The sequence below is a fragment of the Falco cherrug genome, chromosome 6, assembly GCF_023634085.1.
Source record: "Falco cherrug isolate bFalChe1 chromosome 6, bFalChe1.pri, whole genome shotgun sequence".
Taxonomy (NCBI): Eukaryota; Metazoa; Chordata; class Aves; order Falconiformes; family Falconidae; genus Falco; species Falco cherrug.
Genome location: NC_073702.1, coordinates 81,327,461 through 81,351,521, shown reverse-complemented (window position 1 = coordinate 81,351,521; position 24,061 = coordinate 81,327,461). Strand labels below are relative to the sequence as shown.

Here is a 24,061-nt window from a genome sequence, read left to right as displayed (position 1 = left end):
TTGATATAAAACTGCTTGGGCATCCTCACACTTCCAATTAGTACCATCGTTTTTGCCTCTGGTGTCCTTCAAATATTCATGGATGCCTGCTTATTCTGCTATCTCCTGATTCTCCCTCCTGCCTCACAGTTGTAGCCTACCACTACTACTGTTTTTAATGCTAAGCCTCCCGTTTATAGTGCCAGCAGCGTAAGACATTTACACAGAAATGAGGAATTTTTTTTTTTCCCAGACTCCCATGAATAATCATAGGGCTGCAGCATGGTAAAGTTTCTCTCTGTTAGATTTGCCTGTTAGATGTCATGGAACGGCAGATTAAAATTCATTGGACACAGACAAAGAAAAACTTTGGATCTACCCTAGAAAGGCAGCTCTTGCATCCCCCACGGGGAAACTGCTTTTCTTTGTTTTGTTCTCTTTGAGAGCAGAGATCCCCTCTGTCGCAGCAGGGATCCTAGAAATCTTGAATTTCTGTTACGGGCCAAAACCCAGCAACAGCAAGGCAGCTAGAACAGCTGCAATTTTATTTTCATCTTCTGGAAATAAACACAGCAATGATTCCCTCCCCGCCCCCCCCCCCTCCCCCCCCCCCAATTTGCCTGATTCTCACCATCTGCTGTACGTTCCCTAGGCTGCCTGAATCCCCCTCAAGTCTTTTTTTCACCTTTCTAAGGAAATCAGGAGAGTAAAGTGGGAGAAGAACGTCCTTGCAGGTTGAAAAACGAGGCAGTATTTTTGGACAAGGGAAGTATAGGAAGTGACTTCATCCTTTTCAAAGGGAAGCGATAGTCATAATGTCACGAACGGTGCTATGCAAACCAGTGGATTATCTCCATGCCCGTGTAAATGCTGGATTAAAAGAGCATGAGAGAGATATTTCAGGAACTAAGCAGGATGTTGACTTTAAAATTGCTGAAGACTTAGCTGAAGATGTTCAAACACAATCACTTGCTCTCTAGGGCAAGCACCGAAGGACCTGCACTCAGTTTGCGTAGAATAATGCGATTCAGGAAGAAATCCAATTACTGAGCTAATTATCATCTTGGATGAGTGGTAACAACCACATTTTAAGCAAGAGGCCGCTGGAGGAAAGCCCAAATCACCCACTGGTCCCAAAAGTTCACTTGGAGAGGTCCTAGTTGAGAGCAGAAAGCCCAGGAGTGGAGGTGCCACCGGTTCGGTCATTAGGCGCAGTCTATTACAGTCCCATGCGGTGCACATTCCCGTTGCCTTCAAGAAGGTACGAACCCAGTAGCTTTGGTTACTAGTAATTGTGGAAGGTTTTTAAAGTCCAAAATGGGTTATCTGACTGAAATGTATTCAACCAAACTGAATTTCAGGATTGAAGTTTGCTTTACAAACTGTCTATGTTACCCTCAGTCTTGGAAAAAATGAAAAATTCTGCTTGCAAGTATCTGCATAAAGATTTGCGTTTTTCTGGTAGTGTCTGAAAAGGCAGATCCTTTCTTGTCTCATGTCCTGAGGCCCACGTTTTAGCTGCTTAAACTGTTACTGTGCTTGGAATGGAGGGTAAAGCCCCAGTGGAGCCTGGTTTTGTTTTGTTTGTGAGAGCTGTTCTGTTTCCATCCTTTCTTCCCATCAGGCTGCATTATCTGTCTCTGAGTGTCTTGCAGCACTTGTGATTTTCACTGATTGTTGCATGCATTTTTCTCTCAAAGGAAAAAAAAAAAAAAAAAAAAGGAGGGGGGGGGGAGGGGAGAATTGGAGCCAGAGCTGCATTCTGGGCAAAAGGATTCCTGCTTGTTAGCGATCAGAATTTTCTGAAGTACTGCTTGATTTGTAAGGGTCTCAATGTGCCTCAAGAACAGAAATGCTTTACAGGTTCATAGAAGATTGGAGTAAAGAATAGTATTGACTTGTACTTTGTACTGCCATGCTGATTTCAGAGGGACTAAAAGTTAATAAGGAATCTCATAATCGTAAGACATACATTTGGAAATCAGCAGTGTTTCTCTGCTGAGAACAGAAAATCGATCGAATTCCATAATCTAATCTTTTTGATTACTTTGGCATATGCTGCAATTGCAGGTGGGTGTATATCAGGGTAGAAGAATTCTGATGATCTTTTTGAAGCAAAATCATTCTTTATATTCTGAACTGCTCAGAAGGCCCTTTCCCCCCTTGACATTTTCTGTTGCATAGGAAATGAAAACTGCAGTTACAGTAAGCTGAGCCAACCAGAGGCAAGAAGATAAATAATACATCAAATAAAATGTTAATCTATGTAGATAATGTAGTAATATTAATTACAAATAATTCTAATTAAGACTCATATTCTCTCCAACTGTATTTCTTGTAAGTAAAGAACGTGCCTTTTTAAAGCAAAAATCAGTTGCTGGTAGGGAGAGACAGTGAAGCAATTTTGTTCCTCTTCTGTCTACTCCGTGGAAGCCTGTGCAATTTTTCTGTTGGTCAGTTTTCCACAGCTTTTTGCGGGAGGCTGCAGAGCGTGGATGAAAAGGCTTTCTAACATTAGGGGCATCAACGGCATCCTCCTCCCCGCTGGCTTCAGCATGAGCTGATAGCTTCAGCTCAGAAACTTCCAGCCTTTTAAAGAACTGGTATACTGAGACACAAAATCCTGGGAGTCACTGCTGAGATGAGGACAGACTCCCAGAGAGACTCTGCTGTGCTTCAAAGACAACGTTACCTTGGGTTTACAGGGTTTACACCATCCTTTTTCAGCGTCACTTAAGCTGTTTGAAAGCCTCCCATGTAACTTACACCCTCTTTGGCACAGTCTTCCTCAGGGCATGGCTAAGTTCTCGTAGTGAGTAGCTAAATTCGGGCTTTGTAAGTTGGCTGGCCAGCCATCAGCCCTTTCAAGGTCCTCACTGTGCCCTGTGCCCCCCACCCCAGTGAGTCAGACCCTAGCCAGTCCCACCTGGCCACGCTGCCCTCATCACAGTGCAGCCAGGGACGCGATGAGGACCATGCCTGGGTGTCTCCCTTGGTTCCTGTGCTGGGAGAGGTGGCACCTAGGCACTTTTCCTTTGCATTTGTTGGCTGTTGAACAGACGAGACTCTCACCGTTGTCGCAGGTAACCTTATGCTGAGTGTTATTCAGGGAAAATGGCTTTGTCTTTTCCCATTTTCTGCTTTAACTCCGTTTTCCAAAATGATAATATTTACGTATCTGATTGATAGATCTTCTGCTAAAGCTAGTGATTGAGGGCAAAACTTTCAAGGCAGTATTCTTAATGAAGTGTCCTGAAATCCTAAAGTACCACTGCCAGAGCAGTATTTCAGGGAAATCTAAATTTACTGTAGCATTTCTGTAAACCAGGCTTTTACTTGTACCCTGAAGGCTTGGGAGGTGGATGCTTGGGAGATGCTCTGGACTGCTGGTGTGGAATATTTCTGGCCACCACAATGATCACTCCCTTCTGTTGGACACAAGCTTGCCCGTAGTGATTTGCTCATCCCTTCTTTTCAGACCTTGTTAGTGTCTTTTGGTAGGGGTAGGAATAAAAGCTCAATCCAATCTACTTTTTAGTCACTTTCTGTTTTGTGACCATTTTTCCTGCAGTATTTATATTCCACTCCTACTGAAAATACTGAGTAGGGAAAGTGTCATCCATAACAGAGACAGGGATACTGTCTGTCTGGACTAAGACCCTGTGTTTTTCTCTTTTTCAAGTTACAAGAATGAGCAGGGACTCTCTCATAGCTGCCTAGCTAAATATGAAACTTAAGTGATTTTTTTGTTGTTGTTTTTCTGTAGATGTTAATACACCCACAGAAATATTTTTACGCAAAGAAAACCCCTTGCGTCCAGCTGTTTCCCTTAAGGCTTTGAAGGGAAGAAAGACTGATTTAATATTCTTTCTATTCGCCGTTTCAGTGGCACCTGGCTGATGTGCCTCTGGAGCCAGTTCAATTATTTAAGTACATAGTGTTGTGTATTATCACAGATGCCAAATTCTGAACAGACTGTGCCCCACAAGAAGGAAAATGGGCAAGAAAGAATTGGAGGGGAAAGAGGAGGGGACACAGACACTTTTGTGTGGTGATAAACTATGATATCAATGGCAGTACTGAACTGAAATAACTTTATGTGCCTACTTGGAGTAAACTGGTGAGTGGATTAGAGTGTGAACAGCGTAATGGTAGAAACACAGAATAATAAGATATATTAAAAAGAATATAAAACTGTGTTTGGGGGAGAATCTTATTTTTTTAAAAAAGGTTTGGCTGTACAACATGTCTTTATTTCCAGCACCAAAAGATCGGACCATTCCAACACCAGACTGGCAATTCAGATCGAAAAGGACGCAGGTATGGCCTGGGAGTTTGGGTGTTTTGCTTGATTTGCAAAATTTGATGTATTTGCACCGTTGAGGATTTGCTTGGGAAGCTGATGTAGCAGAGCACTGGTTTGAGTCGTGTGAGTTAACTGTGTCCAGGGCTGGGCTCCCCAGGTCAAGGGAGACTGGGAACTGCTGGGCAGGGTCCGGCGGAGGGCTACGGAGGTGATGAGGGGACTGGAGCGTCTGCCTCATGAGGAGAGGCTGAGGGAGCTGGGCCTGTTCAGCCTGGAGAGGAGAAGGCTGAGGGGGATCTTAACAATGTCTACAAAGATCTCTTGAGGGTGGGTGTCGAGGATGGGCCCAGGCTCCTTTCAGTGGACCCCAACGACAGGACAAGGGGCAATGGGCATGAGCTGAAACATAAGAAGTTCCTTCCAAATATGAGGAAGAACTTCTTTTCCTTGAGGGTGACAGAACGCTGGCACAGGCTGCCCAGAGGCTGTGCAGTCTCCTTCTCTGGAGACATTCAGAATCCACCTGGACGTGATTCTGTGCAACCTGCTCTGGGAGAACCTGCTTTAGCAGGGGGTTGGACTAGGTGATCTCCAGAGGCCCCTTCCAACCCCGACCATTCTGTGATTCTGTGACTTGATAAGTAATTTCACTCTTCAGCTGCGTGTAGCTGCAGGCGGCTGCTGGGCTGAGTCGCTCGGTTAACGGTAAGATTGCCGTTCGTGCGGAGCACGCAGCAGGCACCCTGGCTAGACTCAAAGGTCAGCCGTGGGCAGGGGAAGGTTTTGGGAAAAAGCAGCAGGTTAACAGTGCCCTGCTGCTGGGCAGTTTGGGCTTACAGGTATCTCCTCTTCGCTAAAGAGAAACCTTTTTGGAGAAGGGGGAGAAAGGGGTCATGGAAATTTTGCAGGAGGAAGTAAAAGAAAGCGGTAGGAAAGATGGTGGGCCTCTCCGCTGGGTATCGGTGCATTAAATGAGCTCCAGTCCATGGCAGTTACAGCACCTCTTGGTCCTGTGAGGCTGGAAAGTGAGAGCATTTTTGGGCAGGTGGGTGGATGCAGGGAGTGTGTGGTACCTCGGCTGATGCCCTTCAGCACCTGGCAGGACAGAGCCGTTCCCAGGGGAAACCGGTACCAGCGTTTCATGCCAATTCCCAGTCCCACTGACAGAGATCAGGGTTTCATATATGGGTTCCTTCCACTTTAGCCTTCTGTGGCCGATTTTATTTTGCCACTGAGGTGTCAGGGGCTTGTATTGTGGAGGTCTAAGTTTACGTTGTAATCATTGCATTATATTTCTGTCATACACACACACAATTTTTAAATCCTTATCCATTACATCAGTAGTGCGATTAAATACACATCTTTAAGCAGAAATGGTTGTAATCCAGAGTGTCTAAGAAGGCGAGGGAGGTATTAGCAGTTTGGGGCATATTATAGTGCTCGTTCATTATTTATCGTTTCAAGGCAGGAGGATAAGATGTTTCCCAAAGCCATTCTGTCATCTGATAGCAATAACCTTTAGCATTATTATATATGCTAATAAGTTAATTATGATTTAAACCCCATAGCTCAAGCAAAACATTCCTTTTGTGTGTGTGCTTAAAAGATTCATTTTATGACTTGCTCAGATTTTGAACAAAAAAATTTCAGAAGGTGTATAGCTGAGTGTGTCTGGATATGAATACACACCTGCGTGTACATACACACCAGGGCTGGATGCATAATGGGCATGGTGATGACGGGCAGCATAGTAACGTGCCCACTCCTCCTCTTGTATGGAGGAACAATTTGTGGGGGAAGCTACAGCCTGTCATCTTCTGGGGTTTTTTTTCTCCATGTTAGATCTTTAGATCTGCTTCTAAATATGCACATATATAAATATGCATGTCTACCTGTACATATATATCCACATACACTCTTTTGTATACAAATACACCTACAAGATGCTGGTTTGTACATGTGTGTCTATTCATGTACCAGCATCATAGAAGTATTGAAGGTGAGATGCTGATGCATTATAGGCAAGAAAAGCGGTTCTCATGTCAGGCATATGTTGTGTAAAAGTGTACAACACAAGACAACAGCACATTGGATTATGTGGCACTGTGTTAGCATTTGTGAAAGGTTCATTCCCTTTCACAGATCACCATCATAAAGTGCTGCTTTTAATCCAGTCAAATGCCATAGACCTTTATGAGATGACACTTCTAGACTGTGATGGGGTGTTTTTCACCTGGACAATTGGTCCAAGCAATGTGTAATTGGACAGCTACTATTTTAAAAGAAGTGGTAGCAGTTTCATTGTTTCTCAATATACTAATAGACCTCTTTAAAAATATGTATCCTCATCTTAAGTACCAAGAGATAAGTCATGGACAAAGCCTTGACAAATTCCTGGAAGACTGCAAGAAAACAATCCCAACAGAATTATTGGAAGCTGTGTGAACTAATTCCTTAAAAATCTCAGAAACAATATTCAGATTTAAGCTTATGTACTGAAATAATGATTTCTGGTTTCTTAAAATTAAGAACGATATGTAGATATTTGCATTGCAGAGACGTTCAGTTAGCCAAAAAATTCTTGCTGTTGTAAAACACAGAGATGATTTGATTCAGTCTGAAATATGTGTAATTATTAATTTGATGTTCTGTTTACAATATTGGTTGTATTAAGCAGAATTTTCAGGTGTGATTCTCTGAAGGGCTAAAAACCACCTAGGAAATGTAGATTGTATAAAGTATCAGGAAGATATCATCCAGCGAGAGGAAGAATCTTTATGCAGGAATGAAAAAGAATATGGGATTTTATGCAGAATGGCTTAGTGTGTTATAAATTCTATTCTTTACGAATGTGTGCTGCTCTGGTTGTAGGAAACGATGACAATAATCTCAACTCCATTTTTTATGAGCATTTGACAAGATCTCTGCAGGAGTCTCTTTGTGGAGATTTGATTTTGGGCCGCTGGGGAAACTACAACACAGGAGACTGTTTTATTCTGGCATCGGATTATTTAAATGCCTTTGTGCACTTGATCGAAATTGGAAATGGCCTTGTCACCTTTCAGCTCAGAGGGCTGGAATTTCGAGGTAAGGAACCCTGATGATTTAAATAACAACAAAAACAGCAACAAACCCTGTTTGGCTTCTTAATCTATCACAGCTCTATAGCAGGACATAGAGTTTAAGGACCTTTCTCTGTCTCTTTTTACAGCTATTTGTCTGTCTAAAATCGCTGTACTTCTTTGTGTGATTATTTGAATGACAATGTTTTGAAACTTAGATGGTAAGAAATTGGGAGTTGTGTTTACAGTATCACAAAACTTTCAGAAAGAAGGCATGTTGAGTTACTTGCTTGGTTCACAGTTCTTTTAGCTTATGCTTAGTTGTGTTTTCAGCATTTCTTTCCCTCCATAACCACAAAAAGTTCTTAGAACACCCAAAGTTGTTCTTAGAATTGTTCAACCCCCAAAACTTGTCTTTGAAAAAAAAAAAACAAATATGATCAGATTCCTCCCACAGGAAAACGCTCTGTGTCAGATCGTGGGCTGAGCTGGGTGGTCCCTGTCACAGCAGAACAGCAGAGGGAGAAGCAAGTCGACCAGGGCTTCATATTTCTCTTATTTAGGAAGGGCTGGTTCCAGCTGCAGAAGGGACCTCACTTTCTGCCTGTTCAGTATATTCCTTTGTCAGGACACTCCTCTTTAGGGAATGATAATTGCATCCCCTTCCTCAATGGTATCGCTTTTGTGAGGCCAGTTGCTTGTAGTGTCACACTCCTGTCCTTTTGTCTATCATTGTCCCTAAAGTAGGAAGAAAAATGGAAATTAAACCCACTAAACTTTAAACAGCTTTTAAATTTTGTTCATGCTACACATGTTGGCTGTCTGGGTTACTTGCTTGGGTTTGTAACCTTTCAAAGATACCACTTTGCAATTACAGGTGATGTGAGTTTTGGAGGTCCAATAAACAGCTTCTGGGGCTCAAGGGCTGAGCATCTAATGGGCAACAGGAGTGTATAATCGAGGTGACTTTTCAACAAGGTTGAGTATGAGAAAACAGGAGACAGACTGGCTCTTTGAATGCATTGTGGGAGGATTAGACTAGGAAATAACGTGTGGGCTCCAGCCTTGGCCCTGTGACAGATGCCCTGTAGGCTGGTGAACAGGTTGTGGTAAATGATTGATGTTCACTTCCCCTCCTGTGTGGTGGGGATGAAGATAACCCTCCTGTATCTTAAGAAAAGTTACGTAGAAAACAGTAAATACTTGAAACAGCTCGGTATGGTAGTACCTGAAGAGCTACCTGTTCAGTACAAAGGTGATTGTAAGAAAAAGAAACTGGGAAAGAAGATAAATAATTTGTTTATCAGCCTTGTGATTTCTTGTTGTTCATGATGATGATGTATGTTTGGCTGTGTGGCTTTCTTCAACTACAAAGACATCTGTGCGAGTATTACATCCTCCTTGTGTGCCCCCAAGGTAAGCAGTGGTGCTGCTGTGTCAGGGATAGGTACTGACATTAAGCACCCTATAGAGTCCACAGGTGGAAAGTGTTTTTTGGGTGGATTTGGAATTTGCTATTACTTCTTTCAAATCCAGGCCAGAAAAATGCAGATTTCTGTTGTTCTGCAAGAACAGTTAAATACTGTGGCAGTTCAGATCTTTTCGTTACAGGACCACTGGTTTCACAGGCTGGTAAATCTCTGAGATAATTGTTTTTTTGTCGTTTTTTAAGTCAGCCTATCATTTTGATTGCTCACAGTTATAATTCTTTCTGGAAACTCTGTAAAGGAAAAAAATAGTTCATCAATTTCTGCAGATCTGAATAGTGACTTCCAGGAGGTATTTATATATGTTAAAGTGATAGATCATGGACAATGGTGACATTTTGTTCAGATTTGTTGGGGTTTTCAGTAAGCAGGACTATGTATGTTTCCATTAACTTGCATTCTAGTTTCAGAAAATTATCTTTGCTGATCATCCTTTTGTGTTAAAATAGTTCACTGTAGGATTTGAAGCAAACAGAAGAAAGAAATCTCAGTTTCATGCTTAAATTGCATGAGTTTTGTGAGTGGTTTTTTTTTTCCTTTATGCAGTTGCCACCTGTTGCTGGATCCCTCTCCATCATCACCATCCCTGGGCAGTTCAGTTCAAAAAAAGTAAACCTTGGAAACAGAGATTAAAAAAATATGAAAGGATCCTCAAACCATTTGCTAGCTGGATAAAAAGATCAGGGGTCTAGCAGATGGGCTTAATGAACTGGAAGTTGAATGGTGAACAACTGGGTAGTTTTGTTGCATTGCGATTTGGGAAGACTTTGACTTTGAGCCAGGATGGTTCATTACCAGGCATTTGGATCAGCGAGCAAAGCTCAAAAATTGCAGTGTGCTATCTGTCAAGGCACTGCAGTATTCCCTAAAATCATAGTTTAAGTAACTAAATGCGTCTGAAAATTGACCTTTTCATGCAGATTGCCTAACGCTGTTCAGTGTTAGTACTGCACCTGGTTCACTTTGTGAGTAGATCCAGCACATCTGCTGGCTCAACAGGTCTTTACATTCAGCTGGGGCTGAGCCCTGCAGCCTCCCCTGTGTTTCATGGGTTTCCAGTTAGAGCCAGCTGAGTTCCCATTGAGAATATCCCCTTTCCCAGTCTCTCTCACGCTCCTCAGGAGGAGGCTGGCAGCCTGCAAACAGCACCCTTAGCTGGGTGTTCAAAAGAGCTGGGCAGACAGAGCAGCAGCGAACTGTGAACTGGGAAAGCACAGGCAGGTTGCTGGAGGAGGAAGAGAGCAGTGGGAAAACGGGAATGGGAATCTCACCTAGGTTATCTCATCTGCAGTACAGATCCAGTCCCCTATTCCTCCTCACCCTCGGAGTGTCACTGGGGGAAGAGAGCACCCAATACTAGAAGGAGAGGGAAAGGATGGAAATGGGAGGGAGATGGATTCCCCCCGTACTCTTCTCTGAACCCACTGGATGATGCTATTCCAAGAATAAGAGAAAACGTGTAGTTAGTTTGTGTCCTCGCAGACATGGTGTGTAAGGAAGGTTTCTCCGGCTTTTGGAATATTTTCTCTGGGTAGAGAAGGTGTTATGGGAAGAGACACTAGAGTGTGCGAGTGTTGTTATGATGTTGTTTGGCTTGGAACAGAGAAGCCATGTAGGATTCAATAAAGGAACATACCTGAGGGGAGAACAGCTCAAACATGTAGCATTTGACATGCCCTGTGAGAGTCGAACCCCACTGGGCCGTGCAGAATGGGTGCCAGGGAAACCACATGAATTACAAGCCTCCTTAAGGACGGAGTAGGAGGAACAGAGGGGAACCAGGCACAAGCCAGATAGGATGGATCTGCCCAACAGAGACACTAATAAAAGCTTCACGAATTCCAAAGCGTGGGCAGATAGTCTGCTGCGTGGCCAGCAGAGACTCGCTGAGGTGGTGTGCTGACACCAGGGGGTGGCTTGTGCCCCAGGTAAGCTGTGCTGCGGTACCATGCCCTCTCTCTAACAGTTTTTGTCCTTGTGTCAACAAGGTGCCAGGCTGTTCTGCTGGGGCCATAGGGGTTACACAAGGGTGCCCAGACCCCGGGGCGCTGAGTCTGAGTAAAAGGAGCCAGAAGGGCTGACCTGAAGGCAGGAGCTGTAGGGGCTGGGCCAAGGGCTATCCCAAGGAAGCTCTGTGAAAGCTGGGACTGAGCTGCAACTCCTCCTTGGAAGGTTTTCTTTGCTGCTTCCTTTGAGTGGGATCACTGCCTGCAGGGGCAGGAGGTCAGAGCTGTCCCCAGGCAGCACCGAGAGCCATCTCTTCTGCAGACTAAGCATGTCCTTCACCATTTCAAATCTTGCAAATGACTGTTGTGGGGTACAACTGAATACGGTAGGAATTTTTTTCTGCGTAAGTGGGAAGAGTGTATGCAGCTGCCCTGGAAGAACATGGTGGTTTGCAAAGTCAAGAGGCAGTTGTTAAGCACTAGGCTCATTTCCTCTGCTTTCGGCATCTTACATTCCTATTTTTAGTTGTCTGGTCGTGCACTGTTTTGCACATAGGACCCCGATTCCTTTCATTGTACAGAATGGTTTCCCGCAAGGAGGAAAAAAAGGGCCAGAGGAGGAACTTGTAATCTGTAATTTCCGAGCTTTGGCTGCTTGACTTCAATTTCAAACAAGTAATTTTAATTGAGGGCCCTAAAAATCTGCTGTTCCTTAAATAAGAAGTCGATGTTTGCTTTGGAAATGAATGAATGACAACAGTGTTCTCTGTGTCTGTGACTGTTTTCTGTTTATGAGTAAACTAAAAGCAATGTTTGCGTTGCGGAGCTCTGGATTTTCCTATGGGTGTTTCTTGTTGTGGTAGCTGAAAAGCTGTGCTGGCGATACTGCCACAGCAGTGCCCAAAGAAGGGGTCACTGAGTCTTCTGAACTTAGGTGTATGGAGGGCAGGAGGTACTGCCCCCCCGGTCTGCAGTCCAACCTAATGGAGAGTTGCCATTATAAATGATGACTGATCCAGATGCCCTTCTAACTGTATATAATAGAAGCATTTGGCCCAGCTTTTAAATGAAAACAAAAACCCGCAAAACCCCGACCACCAAACCCCTGCAGGCAGGGTAAGAAGTTACAGACTGAGCAGACTGAAAGAAGAGAGTCATCAAAGCGGGGATTAGTCCTGTTCAAATTAAGCACCTTGTATGAATTAGTCCTTCACTCTTCCTTTCTACAGACAGAGGGGATGTGCCTCCCTGTCATCGATCCTGTGTGTAAAGGGAGGGGGAGGCTCGATACCTCCAGGCATTCAGAGGAGATGCCCAACCCCTCCTTTACCAAAATCGAAGAGAGGGTAGTAATGAGCTCAGGCTAGGTGAAAACTTGGGAGGTAGCTGCACTGGTGGACCCCACGGGTATTGGGGAATCAAGCCCTTCGTTAACTTAGCTCTGCTGTCGGTGTTAGACCAGAGCTGTATGCTAAAAGCAGCCTGCCAGAGGAAATACATAATGTATCATTTAATTTGAAAGGAAGAGGCAGGGGAAAACCACAATCAGGGAACAAGCAGGATGAATGTCAAAATACCTAGCTCCTGCAACTTCCCTGTAGAATAAGGAAGACTTAAAATATTTTCCTGTTTAGTCTGTGCCTCTACAAAGTGTCTTTTGGAGAACATCCAGTTAGGCGTTACGTGTGCAGAAATAACTTATGGAGGGTGATGCTGAAATCTTGAGGAGCTATTTTCTAACCCATGCCTGGGATTCTTCAATCATGTAATTGACTTCTAAACCTCTGCTATGATTTTTTGGTTACTGCATGTTGCATGTTCAATATTCATGCTTCGCTTGGAACTTCATTAGATGAATCAAGGGAGGAAGCACAGAGCAGACACAGATGTGACTGTACGTAGCGGAAGGCAGCTGTGACAGCAGGATGGGATCGCCTGTGGGGCTTTCTCTGTGTTAGCTAGCTTATTTCCCACGCAAAATGGTGTATGAATGCGGCCAGTTTAGGGTGTACACCTTAAGCATAGTAACGATGTCTAAGAAATAAGAAAAGATACTAATTTCTGCAGTGCATGTGTACACTGTATAGTTTTATTACAGCAGCAAGTACATTACCAGTGTAAGGAATATTTATTTGTGTTTGATTTCTCTGTCTGAAGGCTCCGTAGCGCTAGCAAGAATCATTCTTTGTTTAAAGGGTGGTTGCAACTTTCACTTTTACAAATCACCTCTTGCTGCTGGGAAATTAAAGTGCCCACCTTCATGTCTTTCCTGAGACCACACTTGAGGTATGTTCAGTGTATGCAGCAGACCATCAAAAGGTATTGATAGATTACAAGTTCAGAGAAAAGCAGCTATTTTTAACACATCTTTTTGGGCAGAAGGTTAAAAACCAAAAGTATGTTGTTTGTGGGAAAGAACAGAGGCTGACAGAGACAGTGCTCAGAAATACTAGAGGCATGGACAGAGAGGATGCAAAGGGCTTTCTTTAACCTTGGTGATTTAGTTGGGATTTTTAAAGATCCTGCCTTATGTTGAATGCAGGAAATCTATGATGTACAACCCTTCTAGGTGTACAGCAGTGCTCCAACAGTGGAAGCCATCTATGATTTTCAAATAGGCTTAGAATAGTTTCTGTGACACAGACCAGAATGAATAGTTGATGTCCTTTTTCCCTTTCCTCCCTTCCACAACTTTATATGTTAATGTGGGTGCACTGGAGAAGACTTCTGGAAGGAAGGAAAATGTCATTGGATGCACTGCAACCTTTTTATTGAGAAAATAGCTTTGCCAGAAACAAAATGTGGCACCTTGCATTGTGCTCCAAAGGAGGTGACATGATAGGTTTTTGTGGTATTTGGCAGCTGCAGGTTTAACAACCGGCATCTTTAGTGAATGCTTTCTTCCACCTGGCCTTCTGTAATGTGTCTCTGTGGACCAAGAAGAGGAAAGGTTTCCGAAGAGATGGTATGCCTGCTATCAGAGCAACTGATCTGGCTTGAAAGCCAGGCTATTTTTCAGGCATGCAAGCACCTGAAAACCAAACCACAGTTTCATAACTGACAGCCTTGATGCTTGAATAATTAATATTGGTTTTTAAGTCTTGAGATACTTCTTTGAAACAACCTGAGACCATCAGAGCCTATAAATTACTGTTCTTCATCCAAATTCCACAAGGAAAAGAGCCAAAACTGTTGCTGGTTTCCAGAATGTGTCCAGTTCTGGGGTTCATGAGTTTCCATTTGGGAGCTCAGTTCACTCCTTTTTGAAGTGTTTGTTTTTCTGTGTTTCTGGAGCTGTATCTGAGGTTTGTTTTGGGAGAGGATGGCCTTTCAATGGCTGTAATTATGCTCTTTGTGCAGCTACTGGGTGATAAGTGCTGCTTCTTAAGCTGCTATCCTGAGCAGAAGAGAAGCGTTCCCTGAGAAGGAGCCTTATCCATCAGATTTGGTGAATACTCAGGTTTGCTGCAGAGCAGGGTGGAGTAGAGTCAGAGACTTCCACTGTAATGCATTTATCATGTGCATGATTTTGCCGAACTGGTGAGCAGCCAGGCATCTTTGTGGAGTCATCCATCGGTGAAGACACCTCTGCATGGCCTACGGAAGGAGTTACCCTGGGCTTCAGTCCACCTTCACGGCTGCCATCTCTATATCCAGCTCCATCTCTCAGACTTAACACCTAGTTAAATCCCCTAGTCCAAAACTGGTTGTTGGGGTCGCAGAGTTTAAAGCTTGAAGTGCCTAGTGTAAGAGAGTGACTTATGATCATCTTAACGTTTGTGGGGTGGGATTATTGCATGAGCCCTATGAGCCCTTTCTACATACATTTGCACCCTAGTTGCTTATTGTATGTCAGCAGTGCCCAGTGCTCGAGCTATCGCCTCCTTCAGCTGCAATAATTAGTCCTCATTCTAGATGTGTTGTTGAACTGCAGTGCTTTATAGAAACTCAAACTGCTTCTGGAAGCATGTGGTTGTGTTACAGGATTGTCTTTCTGGCCCTTCAGAACCGAAAAATACTGTTCTTTTCACTTGAGTTTTCAAAATTGAGTTCAAAAGCACACTTTGATTTCACCCTTAAATTCTGGAAGGCTGGGTGGTCATTAATGTAGGTGTATTTTATGTATCCTCTTGAAGTGAGATTACAGTCTTCAGTTTCAATTTTCTCATTTCCATTTAGGTCAGATCATTCTGGCAGAGCACAAGTCAGTCCTCAAATCCTGATGTGTCAGGAAAATAAGAAAGAGCTCCAAGTTCCCACCCTGATTTTCTCCTGAGCTCACATAGATTGACCTTGCTTTGTTCAGCTGGCGCATGTTTTTGCATTGATGGATTTTTGGCAACCATCCAGTGTTAGATATCATACAAATGAATCAGTCTCATCTGTACTAGCAAGGGTCACAGTGAATGATGAAGCTTGAGTGAAGCATGAGAGCTTATTTTCTTCCTAGTGCAGAAAGAAATGTGAAAAAAATGTTTTCCCTCAGATTTTAAAATGACTAATTACCAGTGAAAACATTTTCCTGTATTTTAATATTTAATGGTACTACACTTAATTATATTGCAGAACTGAAGTGCACGTTCTGCTCCCTGCTCTTTGGTTTTATGAATAATTCTCTCAGAGTTGCTTGAACTCGGTAATTTTTTGAGAAGCAATATAAAAGCTGTCATTGAAATCATCAGCTTCTAACATACACAGGAAAGTTTAGGGCCACCCTTCTGTAAAAGATGTACACAAATACTTAACTTCATTTGCCGTGACTTGTCCCTTTTGGCTCAATGCATAAAGCTGAGCACGTGCTCTTAGTCTCTGCAGTACCGGTGTCTAGAGTAATGAACCAAAAAGGATTGATATACGCACTGGTAAAATGAAATTTCTCAGTAACGTGCAAATCTGTGGCATTGAAGTCCAGCCAGTGCATCATGGATTAAAGTAAGGCTCAATTAAAGATGAGAGAAAATTACTGGCAGTCTTTCTAGAACTGACTGCAAGAATTGGGAGGGAACCATGTACTTGGACATCAAGCCTGCATTTTGTCTTTGCAGGCTTGAGTCCTTTTGCTAGGCGTCTTTTGGAAATACTGACCAGCAGCATGATGGTAGGAATAGGTTTTGGTGTTGTCTCAGAGCGCTGGCCATGGCTCAGGTTACACCTTTAAACTTAACAGGGATACCCCAGTGGCTCCGCGAGCAGTCCGGACACAAATCCCCAAGGTGGTAGTACCCACATCCTTCAAACAGCTTTCGTTAAGCAAGTGCACGTTTGCCAGATGTTGAAGAGCACAGCCCTGATTTCATTCTTTGGAATAAATCTGCCAAATGACCATGTAAGCTCTTCTGGTTGGTTCCCAGAGCATCTGGAATAACATAGTCTCAGTTAGAATGTCTCTCACTCCCCAAGTTCAACGTTAATTGCACCCACTGTAGTGTAATTTTAACTTTTAACTGGTTAAAATTACCGAGCAATGATGACTCGGAGACATTTTTACCTGTTGAATTAGCTGAGAACGCAAATACTTGTTCTGGCATCTTCTGTTGGTTATGCACGTGGTGACAGCTTCCCTCAGACACCGAGGGTCTCTGAAATTCGCCTGTTATTTGCATTGCCAGCCTCATTAGGCCCTGTATTTTACAAAATAAATGGCTTAAGAAAAGTAGTAATTACAAAATCTATGGTAATAATATTTGGTATTTATTAATAGTAATAATACAGGGATCACATAGAAACAGCCAGCGTTCCATAGGAATGAAATGTGATCTTTCCATACCAAAAGAAAAAATGAAAATATTTAAGAACAGACTTACACAGACTGAGCAAAGCCATCTTTAGGTCCCTTAGTTGTAAGGGGATCCCTGGCAGCTGTTGATTAGGCTTGTGTAATTCATCAGTTATAAACATTTGGTAATACTTAATTTAGCACCTGGGATGAAGGTGTATCTTCTCTTTAATTCAGTTTAATACTGAGAGACCTTTAAACTTTCAAAAATAAACATCACAGCGTTAGTAACAGCACCAGCATGGGGTAGTTACTTCACTCTTTTGGAGCTATGTACAAAGGAATATGCCTCCCTGCTTGAGTTTGAGTATGATGCCTTGTGACTTGACTTCGGAAAAGCATCCACTGGCCCAGAGCGGTTGTTGCTTTTTTTTTTGCTGTTGAGCAGTAAGTGTTAATTCATGTAGAAATCTGTGAAATATGAAGCAGAAGCAGTCCAGTTCATGTCTAGTCCAACTGGAAATGTCAGCTAATAGGTCATGTTTTGTACTTTGTGGCAGTGTTGAGAGGAAAGGTGTTTATATTTGGAAGGCTTGAAGACATTTAATAATTTGTCGTACTGCGTATCTCTGTAGTCCAGGGAGGAATACATATATCAGTGTGTGAGCAACACTGGCTACACCGTGTAAATTTTTACTTACAGAAAACTGAACAGAGAACACTGGGATATACGTGATCTTTTTTGCCCCCCATCTCGTAGGGCTACAATCCTGTTTTATTTCTCACACGTTTCCTTCTGATCTTTCTGTTCTTCTTTTTCTTGGATGTTTTTGCATGCTCGATACATTTTAGGAGGTGTCCAGGCAAAAAAAAAAAAAGAGGTGATAACCAATGCTTTCACATATTTTGTTATATTTTGAAAGGTTTTTCTTAGTGCAGAGAAAGGAATATTTTGGGTGCTACTTCTGTCGGTACAAACTGAAGTCCACAGGTTGTTGACCAGGCAGTTGGGATGGGGCTGGGATAGACACTGTCCTGGTGCTGCGCAGAAAGGCCTTTGGGCGCTGCCTTGCTCCAGGCTCGCTTTCCAGGTGCTGGCAAACACTGGGGGACTGGAGCTGACACTATTCTTTCCAGGTCCAACATTCAGATGATGAACATCGCCAAATTCTTCTCCCATTGCCAGTGACACAACGGAACAGGCCTGTCGGTCCTGGCAGGGGGGGGTCACAGCTGCTGAACTGCAGCACGGTGTCTTGCACCTTCCGCTCCTGTTGAAGCCGTTGGGAAGCTGAAGGAGCCGGCTCTCTCCTGGGGTGCTACTGAACCTTGGGCAGAAGGCCCATGCCAGACGTACGTGTAACTTGCATCGCAGGAGGTGGCCTTGAAAGATGGTTTATGTACAAATTCAGTGGAGAGTTAAGTTTTGCAACAGCCCACAGAGAGTACATTTTAAAAAGATCCATACATCAAGAACTGAGCTCGCGCATTTGGAGAACTTGTGTATTTTGAGGTGTCCACCTGGGTTTTCGTTTGTAGTGCGCTACGTGGTTTAGAAACCACATTCATACATTTCAAATCCTGGAAGGCTCAGCTTGGCCATCCAGTGTCCACAACAGCATAGGCTAGAAATGCAGTCTGCAGAGCAGATACATTATTGTTTCTGCATCTGCCTCATGCCTTCTTTTTGCCTTAACATCTCTTTTTCAGGAAGATTTACTCTGTTTTGATCTAAAGCCTGTGTAACAGGCTAATTAGCAAGCTGTTCTGTCCTGAAGATATACTGCCACTAGTAGTATTCATTAAGAGATACTTGATCCAGAGTAGCTCTTACTCCAGTGGGAGAAAGAACAACCCAGTGGATGTTATTTTTGGAACATGCGTTCTAGTACAGTTTGCTAAACCCCAGATTTTACAAGTGCTCTGGCACACTGTAAAACCTTTGTTTGCATCCTGTGCGTTTTTTGAAGAAGCGGACTGAGACTTGGATCAATTTGCTTAATGTGCCTGATGGAGCAAGACTCTTTAGTGTTGCTTCCTGGGGAGTTTTTATTAAGGCAGAAGCTGTGGTCTGTAGTTTCACTCAGCTCAGAACCGAACGCCTAGAACATTAGATCAGGCCCCTTTGGCTTTTATAGGTGATAGTAAATAAATAACGTACAGCTCTTTATTTGCTGCTGCGCATGGATCAGTTGGCACATCTGATTTGTTGTCGTAGCTCTTTCTGTTAGATTTTTGCTAAGTGCATAAAGCCTTCAATCATACTTCTTTTTGGCTTGGAAGAAGTCCTTTGTTTCCTCCTCCCCCAATAACTGGCAGCGTACTCTCTTTTTCTCACTGCCAAGGGACATATTGCCAGCAGAGAGAAGTGGAAGCTATAACAGAAGGAGATGAAGACAATGAAGGCTGCTGCTGCTGCAAGCCTGGGCACTTGCCTCACTTGTTATCATGTAATGCAGCCTTTAACCTCCGATGGCTGACATGGGAAATAACGCGAACCCAGTACATCCTGGAAGGATATAGCATCATTGATAACAACGCTGCAACGATGCTGCAAGTGTTCGACCTCCGGAGGATACTTATCAGATACTATATAAAGGTAAACTCTTCGGTCAAGTGTCCTTTATTCCTAGGCAGGTTTGTCAAACCAAAAGAACGGGGGCTGTCTATAGAAGAAAGACAGTTCAAAGTTTTTGGTTCTGTATTTATCCATTTGCACTGCCAGCAGTCAGACTGACTTGATGTTAGATGGAGATAATTAATTCATCGCTCCCTTTGCTACATTTGATTCCGATCACTTATATTTACAGTTAGTACAGAAAAGCACCGGCACACTTAGGCAGAACTCAAGAAGGTGAGTTAACATCCTCCAGTGATAAAGTCAGAGGGTGCATTCTTACAAAGCAAAACTTCACTGACAGTTTGTTATTTCTTCTCGACTTGGCCTTTTTCTTGGGGGAGGGGAAAAAAAATTAACAAGCATAAACTTCTTGGGAAAGCACTGAAGAGCTGTTTCTCAAATGTACTTTCTTAGTGGTGCAGTTCCCCTTCTTACCTGTCATTTTACATATATACAACAACGTATTCGAATTGTTTTATTCCATTGATTAAACAGCAATTCATTTACACTGCTTCTGTATTTGCACTAAGATCACAATGACCACACAGCTATTAATTCGTCAAAATAATTGAACGTTATGGTCTATCAAGGCAACTTCATCTTCTGCCAAATGGTTTCCAGTCCAGCAAATGAAGAAATCTCTGAGCTTTATCCTCTTCTACTGAAACAACAAGAGCCAAATGCTGCCTCCTGTGTCACTGGTACTGCTGTGAAGCCAGTCACTAAAGCTCCCAACCATCCCTGACATCTCCTTCCTCCTTGCATCTCTGCAATTGAAAATATCCTGTCAGCCTTAGAGAGAAACCTGTTGTAAATAAATTAATCACCTTTTTTTGCAAGCGAACCAATGCAGTAAACACAAGATCATTGCCTCGCAAAGCTGCTTTGATCATGCACTCAATTGCTTTGTAAAATGCAGACTGAGATTTCATAAATAATTTTACAGGCTGTAGGGCCTGGTAACCAACCTGCTTTGTTTAATTAACTAATTACAAACAAAATTGTGTTTGAGCATGATTTTTTCGTTTTAGAAGTGCATTTTGGGGTATAAGTGAAATGGCTTTTAAGCATTTTATCTAAATGGAATAAAAAACCAACCAACCAAACAAAAAACCACCTGTAAACTGCAATGAATATGTCACTACAGCTGCTTTGCTGTACCTTTACAAGGTAGCTTGAATAACCTGAACATAAACTGATGCAAGCTGATACATGAGTCAGCTTTTGATGGTGAATGAGACAGGAAAAAAATCCCAGTCTAAGCTGCTATCAAATCAGCAGCTTATTAGTTTAAAGCAGTGAAGAACTTGCTTGTAAACTGGAACTTTTCTAGTGCCTTTAATTGAACTAATGTGTAGAGGACTCGTGGAGGGCTCATCCCATGGGAAGTAAAGCTTCACTGAAAGGTAGGTTAGGGCTCCTGGTTCTGGAGATAGCTGGGAAGCAGGTGACATAGATAAGATGGCTTAGACAAACTTTCATCCCTTATGATACAGGTGTGGTTAATTGATCTGAGGTGGTGGCTTAAACAATCTCTGCCTTGCTGCTGCTCCATCTCCACTGTGTGCAGATCTTGTCCTGTCCACCACCTGTGTCTTTGAAGGCATGAAAAGCGCATCTCTTGGTTGGAGGTAGTTGAGCCAGTACTGTAACACTGCACTGACAGATCTTTGTTCTGAGAAAGGTGTCAGTCCTTTCATCTCCTTCCCTTCTCAGGGGAGGATGAACAGAAGATAATGATAACCCGTTGGCAGCTTCAGTATTAGCCTGGGCAGGGGCTCACGGGAGTGTGCTCAGAAGATCCCTTCTTTAGAATGACACATCCCAAAACAGCGCTATATGGAGTATTTCTTCAAGTTATTAGTTTCGTCCAGAAAAGGCAGCCTTGCTAAGATTGGGTAAAATCCTTAGTACAGCCTCGGAAGGTGAGAAGATTATCGTATGTATCAGAGCAGCTTTCATCCTGTTCATATAGTACTTACCTCCAGATAAACAATACCAGAAACAGAGGTGAGAATTCATTTCTTCCCCAGCTCACTCTTACGGGGGGAATCATGAGCTGTAAAGACCCTTCGCAACTTCACTGTGAACATTTTCAAGCCGTGATGCTTTCTTTTTAAAGGCATAGGAAACATTGTAAGAAGGACTCCAGTTAGTGCCGCATTCAGGTCACATAAATCACAAACTCCGCAAACATTGAAGCTGGAGTTTCTGCAGCAACTGCGCTTCCGTTGCACCGAGCATTCGGACTGCTTCTAGTTTATTCTTTGTAGCTTACAATGTTGTAAGCATTTACTGTATTATTTCTGAATTGCCAGATAGCTGAGGATGTACTCGTTCACAAAACATATTTAGGAAGATCTACTAAGAGCAGAATTTAATTAGGTGGCAGAAGTTTTTGCTGTTTCTGTGTCTGGTTGCGAGTCTGATTTGTTTCCCACCTGAACCTGCTTCTTTGTAAACACAGGTGAGAATAATAAAAAAAGTAAATTCTACCTTGAAGATCGACAAAGAAAATGTATGCTTTGTTTCAGTTCTCCTATCCTTCAAGAATAATTACATATTGGCCTTTTACACAATGAGTTGCACCAAGTGTCCTATTCCTAATGTATTTATTTCATTTGCAGTTTCATCGACAGCCTAGAAAGGCCCATTTCTTCTTATCGAAAGGAATTCTATTCTCCACAAATAAAGTGGGTCAGCTCCTGTAGTCCTTCTGCATATATTTTGAAATCATTTCCTGCGCAGCTACTGTGATATTTTTCCCTTGTGCCTCCTCCATCTCTTCTCAATATATTCTTATCTAAGCGTCTTTTAGTATTCAAGAAGTCTGCATTCAGCAAGTGCTGTTTTCAGCTCCTATTGCTTCTGCATTAATCTTTTTTAAAGAGTGTATTGTTCTCCACATGCCAAGAAATTAAGGGTCCATCCTCAGTCTGTATCTGTCCAACTTGTCTTTTCCTCTGGAGCTTAACTTTCCTCTTGTGTATTTTTGTACAATTTGAAAGATAAACTGTGGAGGGCATCTGGGATTTTTAAAAGTGCTGCTAGTGCTTCTGCCCTTTCTAATCCATCGTATTTTCATTTTATACATTTATTTGCTTAATAATATTTCCATCGCATGGGTAAAGTAGAACTACCTCATTTTCAGTCATGTTCACTTGCCCCTCATTTGCTTTGGTATCCAGTTCTAAATTGATATATTAATATTGTAATCACAAAAGATTATAATGGGCCTTTCCAGCTGATGCCGCTTTCCTTTGCAGCAATAGAACTTCTTAAGTTTCATGTTCCTTTGAAAATATGCTTTAGATTTGGTTTAGATTTTTTTTAATTATTCTTTTATTTTATTTATTATTATTGTAATGGCTTCAGACACAAACTTAGAAACAGGCACAGACAGGAGATGTGAGTGTTGCTGCTTTCTAGTATTTCTGCATTTGGTAAAAGAGCTCCTGCTGAATGCTGCTCCTCCTGCAGTGCTTTAAAAGCAAACTCAGTTACATGAGCTATCAGCTTCTTGACCCAACATGTAAGAAAAAATACATTGTTCTTTACTGGCCTCTGACAAATAACAAAAATAGTGATGCTACTAAATGCTGAAAGAAAACAGCATTTAAATCAGGGATTTCCAGACTTACGTTGTACACATCTGTCAGATCTCACCTTTGTGGTTTTATCGTGGTGGAACTGTTTCTGTTAAAGGATTAGGAAAGCTTCATCCCCAGGAAACGACAAGTCCATGGAGGAAAGAGGGTCCTGTTTTGAGCATGTCAGCTTCTACTGCTGGTTTGGGGTTTTTTTTTTTCAAAATATGCCTAGATTTTTATCCATACCACCTTCTTGGTGATAGACTCTAGAATCCCACTAATACATAGTAATTAACATTTAAATGCTGAAATCTTTATTCTTATCAGAGTATATTTTTAAAATTAATTTTCCTGTAAGGCAGAAGTGTATTAAAAATATGACTTCTTTTTCTGTTTTCTGCTATTTCGATATCAATTACTACCATTCTGACTTGAACAGTTTTGTGAAGCAATGATGCCAAGCAGTAAAAAACAGGAAAACCACGTACCATTGTGGGTACTTAATGTGGTCCTATTTGATTTATTCTCTTCTGTGTAAAATACATCTGCTTTAATCAGAGATAGAGTGACTAACGTTTGCACATTTTGTCAACAGAGTATAATATACTTTACAGCAAGTTCTCCCAAAATCCTTGACTGGATAAAAGATGAATCCATACAAAAGATACTGCAGCCTTATGCAAAGTGGCATTATATTGAACGTGACCTTGCAATGTTTAACATTAACATAGATGAAGATTATGTTCCGTGTCTCCAAGGAATAACAAGAGCTAGTTTCTGCAGTGTTTATCTGGACTGGATTCAGTTCTGTGCTAGAAAAAGGGTGGAGGTAAGCTTGCTTTTGTTTGTTTGTTTGTTGGTTTTTTTTCAGTAGTAGTCATTTTAATTCTTGGGATAGGAGTTAAATGATTCATGGTTACTCTTTTACTTGCTCAGGATTAATACAGTAAAATTTATTTCATTTAAGCTGTCAGATTTAACATAAAAGGAAAATACGTGTTTTGTGGAATGGAAAAAAACATGTTTTGGACACTACTCTTGTGCAAAACTAGAGTTTTAAGGAACGCTAGTCTTTAAATACAGAACCAATTCCTTATTGTCCACGCTTCCAACACCATTAATTTCATCAGCTCTAGAAAGCATGGATGAAAACATTCCAGTTCCTTCAGTGTTGCCAGTGTTTGGGTACATTTGCCAAACATTTGTGAGGTTTGTGTATCCTTCCCACAAATTTGCCTGTATCTGGGTACAGTCTTCAAATGGTAGGGAAGTGCGTAACAAAGTCACTGCTAGGATAGGTCACCTCTGAGGGCTCATAATTTGAATGTGAACCATGCCACAAAATCGTGTGAAAT

The 24,061-nt window shown here is 42.2% G+C and overlaps 1 protein-coding gene across 1 annotated transcript in view; it reads left to right on the top strand.

Annotated features, from left to right (window-relative positions):
• Positions 1–24,061, top strand: part of PCNX2 (pecanex 2) — a 159,698-nt gene that overhangs the window by 114,354 nt on the left and 21,283 nt on the right. The window contains exons 24-27 of the mRNA XM_055713484.1: positions 4,241–4,299; positions 7,157–7,372; positions 18,842–19,095; positions 23,302–23,535. Of these exons, the coding sequence (XP_055569459.1) occupies positions 4,241–4,299; positions 7,157–7,372; positions 18,842–19,095; positions 23,302–23,535 (763 nt within the window). The remainder of the gene's footprint in view (positions 1–4,240; positions 4,300–7,156; positions 7,373–18,841; positions 19,096–23,301; positions 23,536–24,061) is intronic.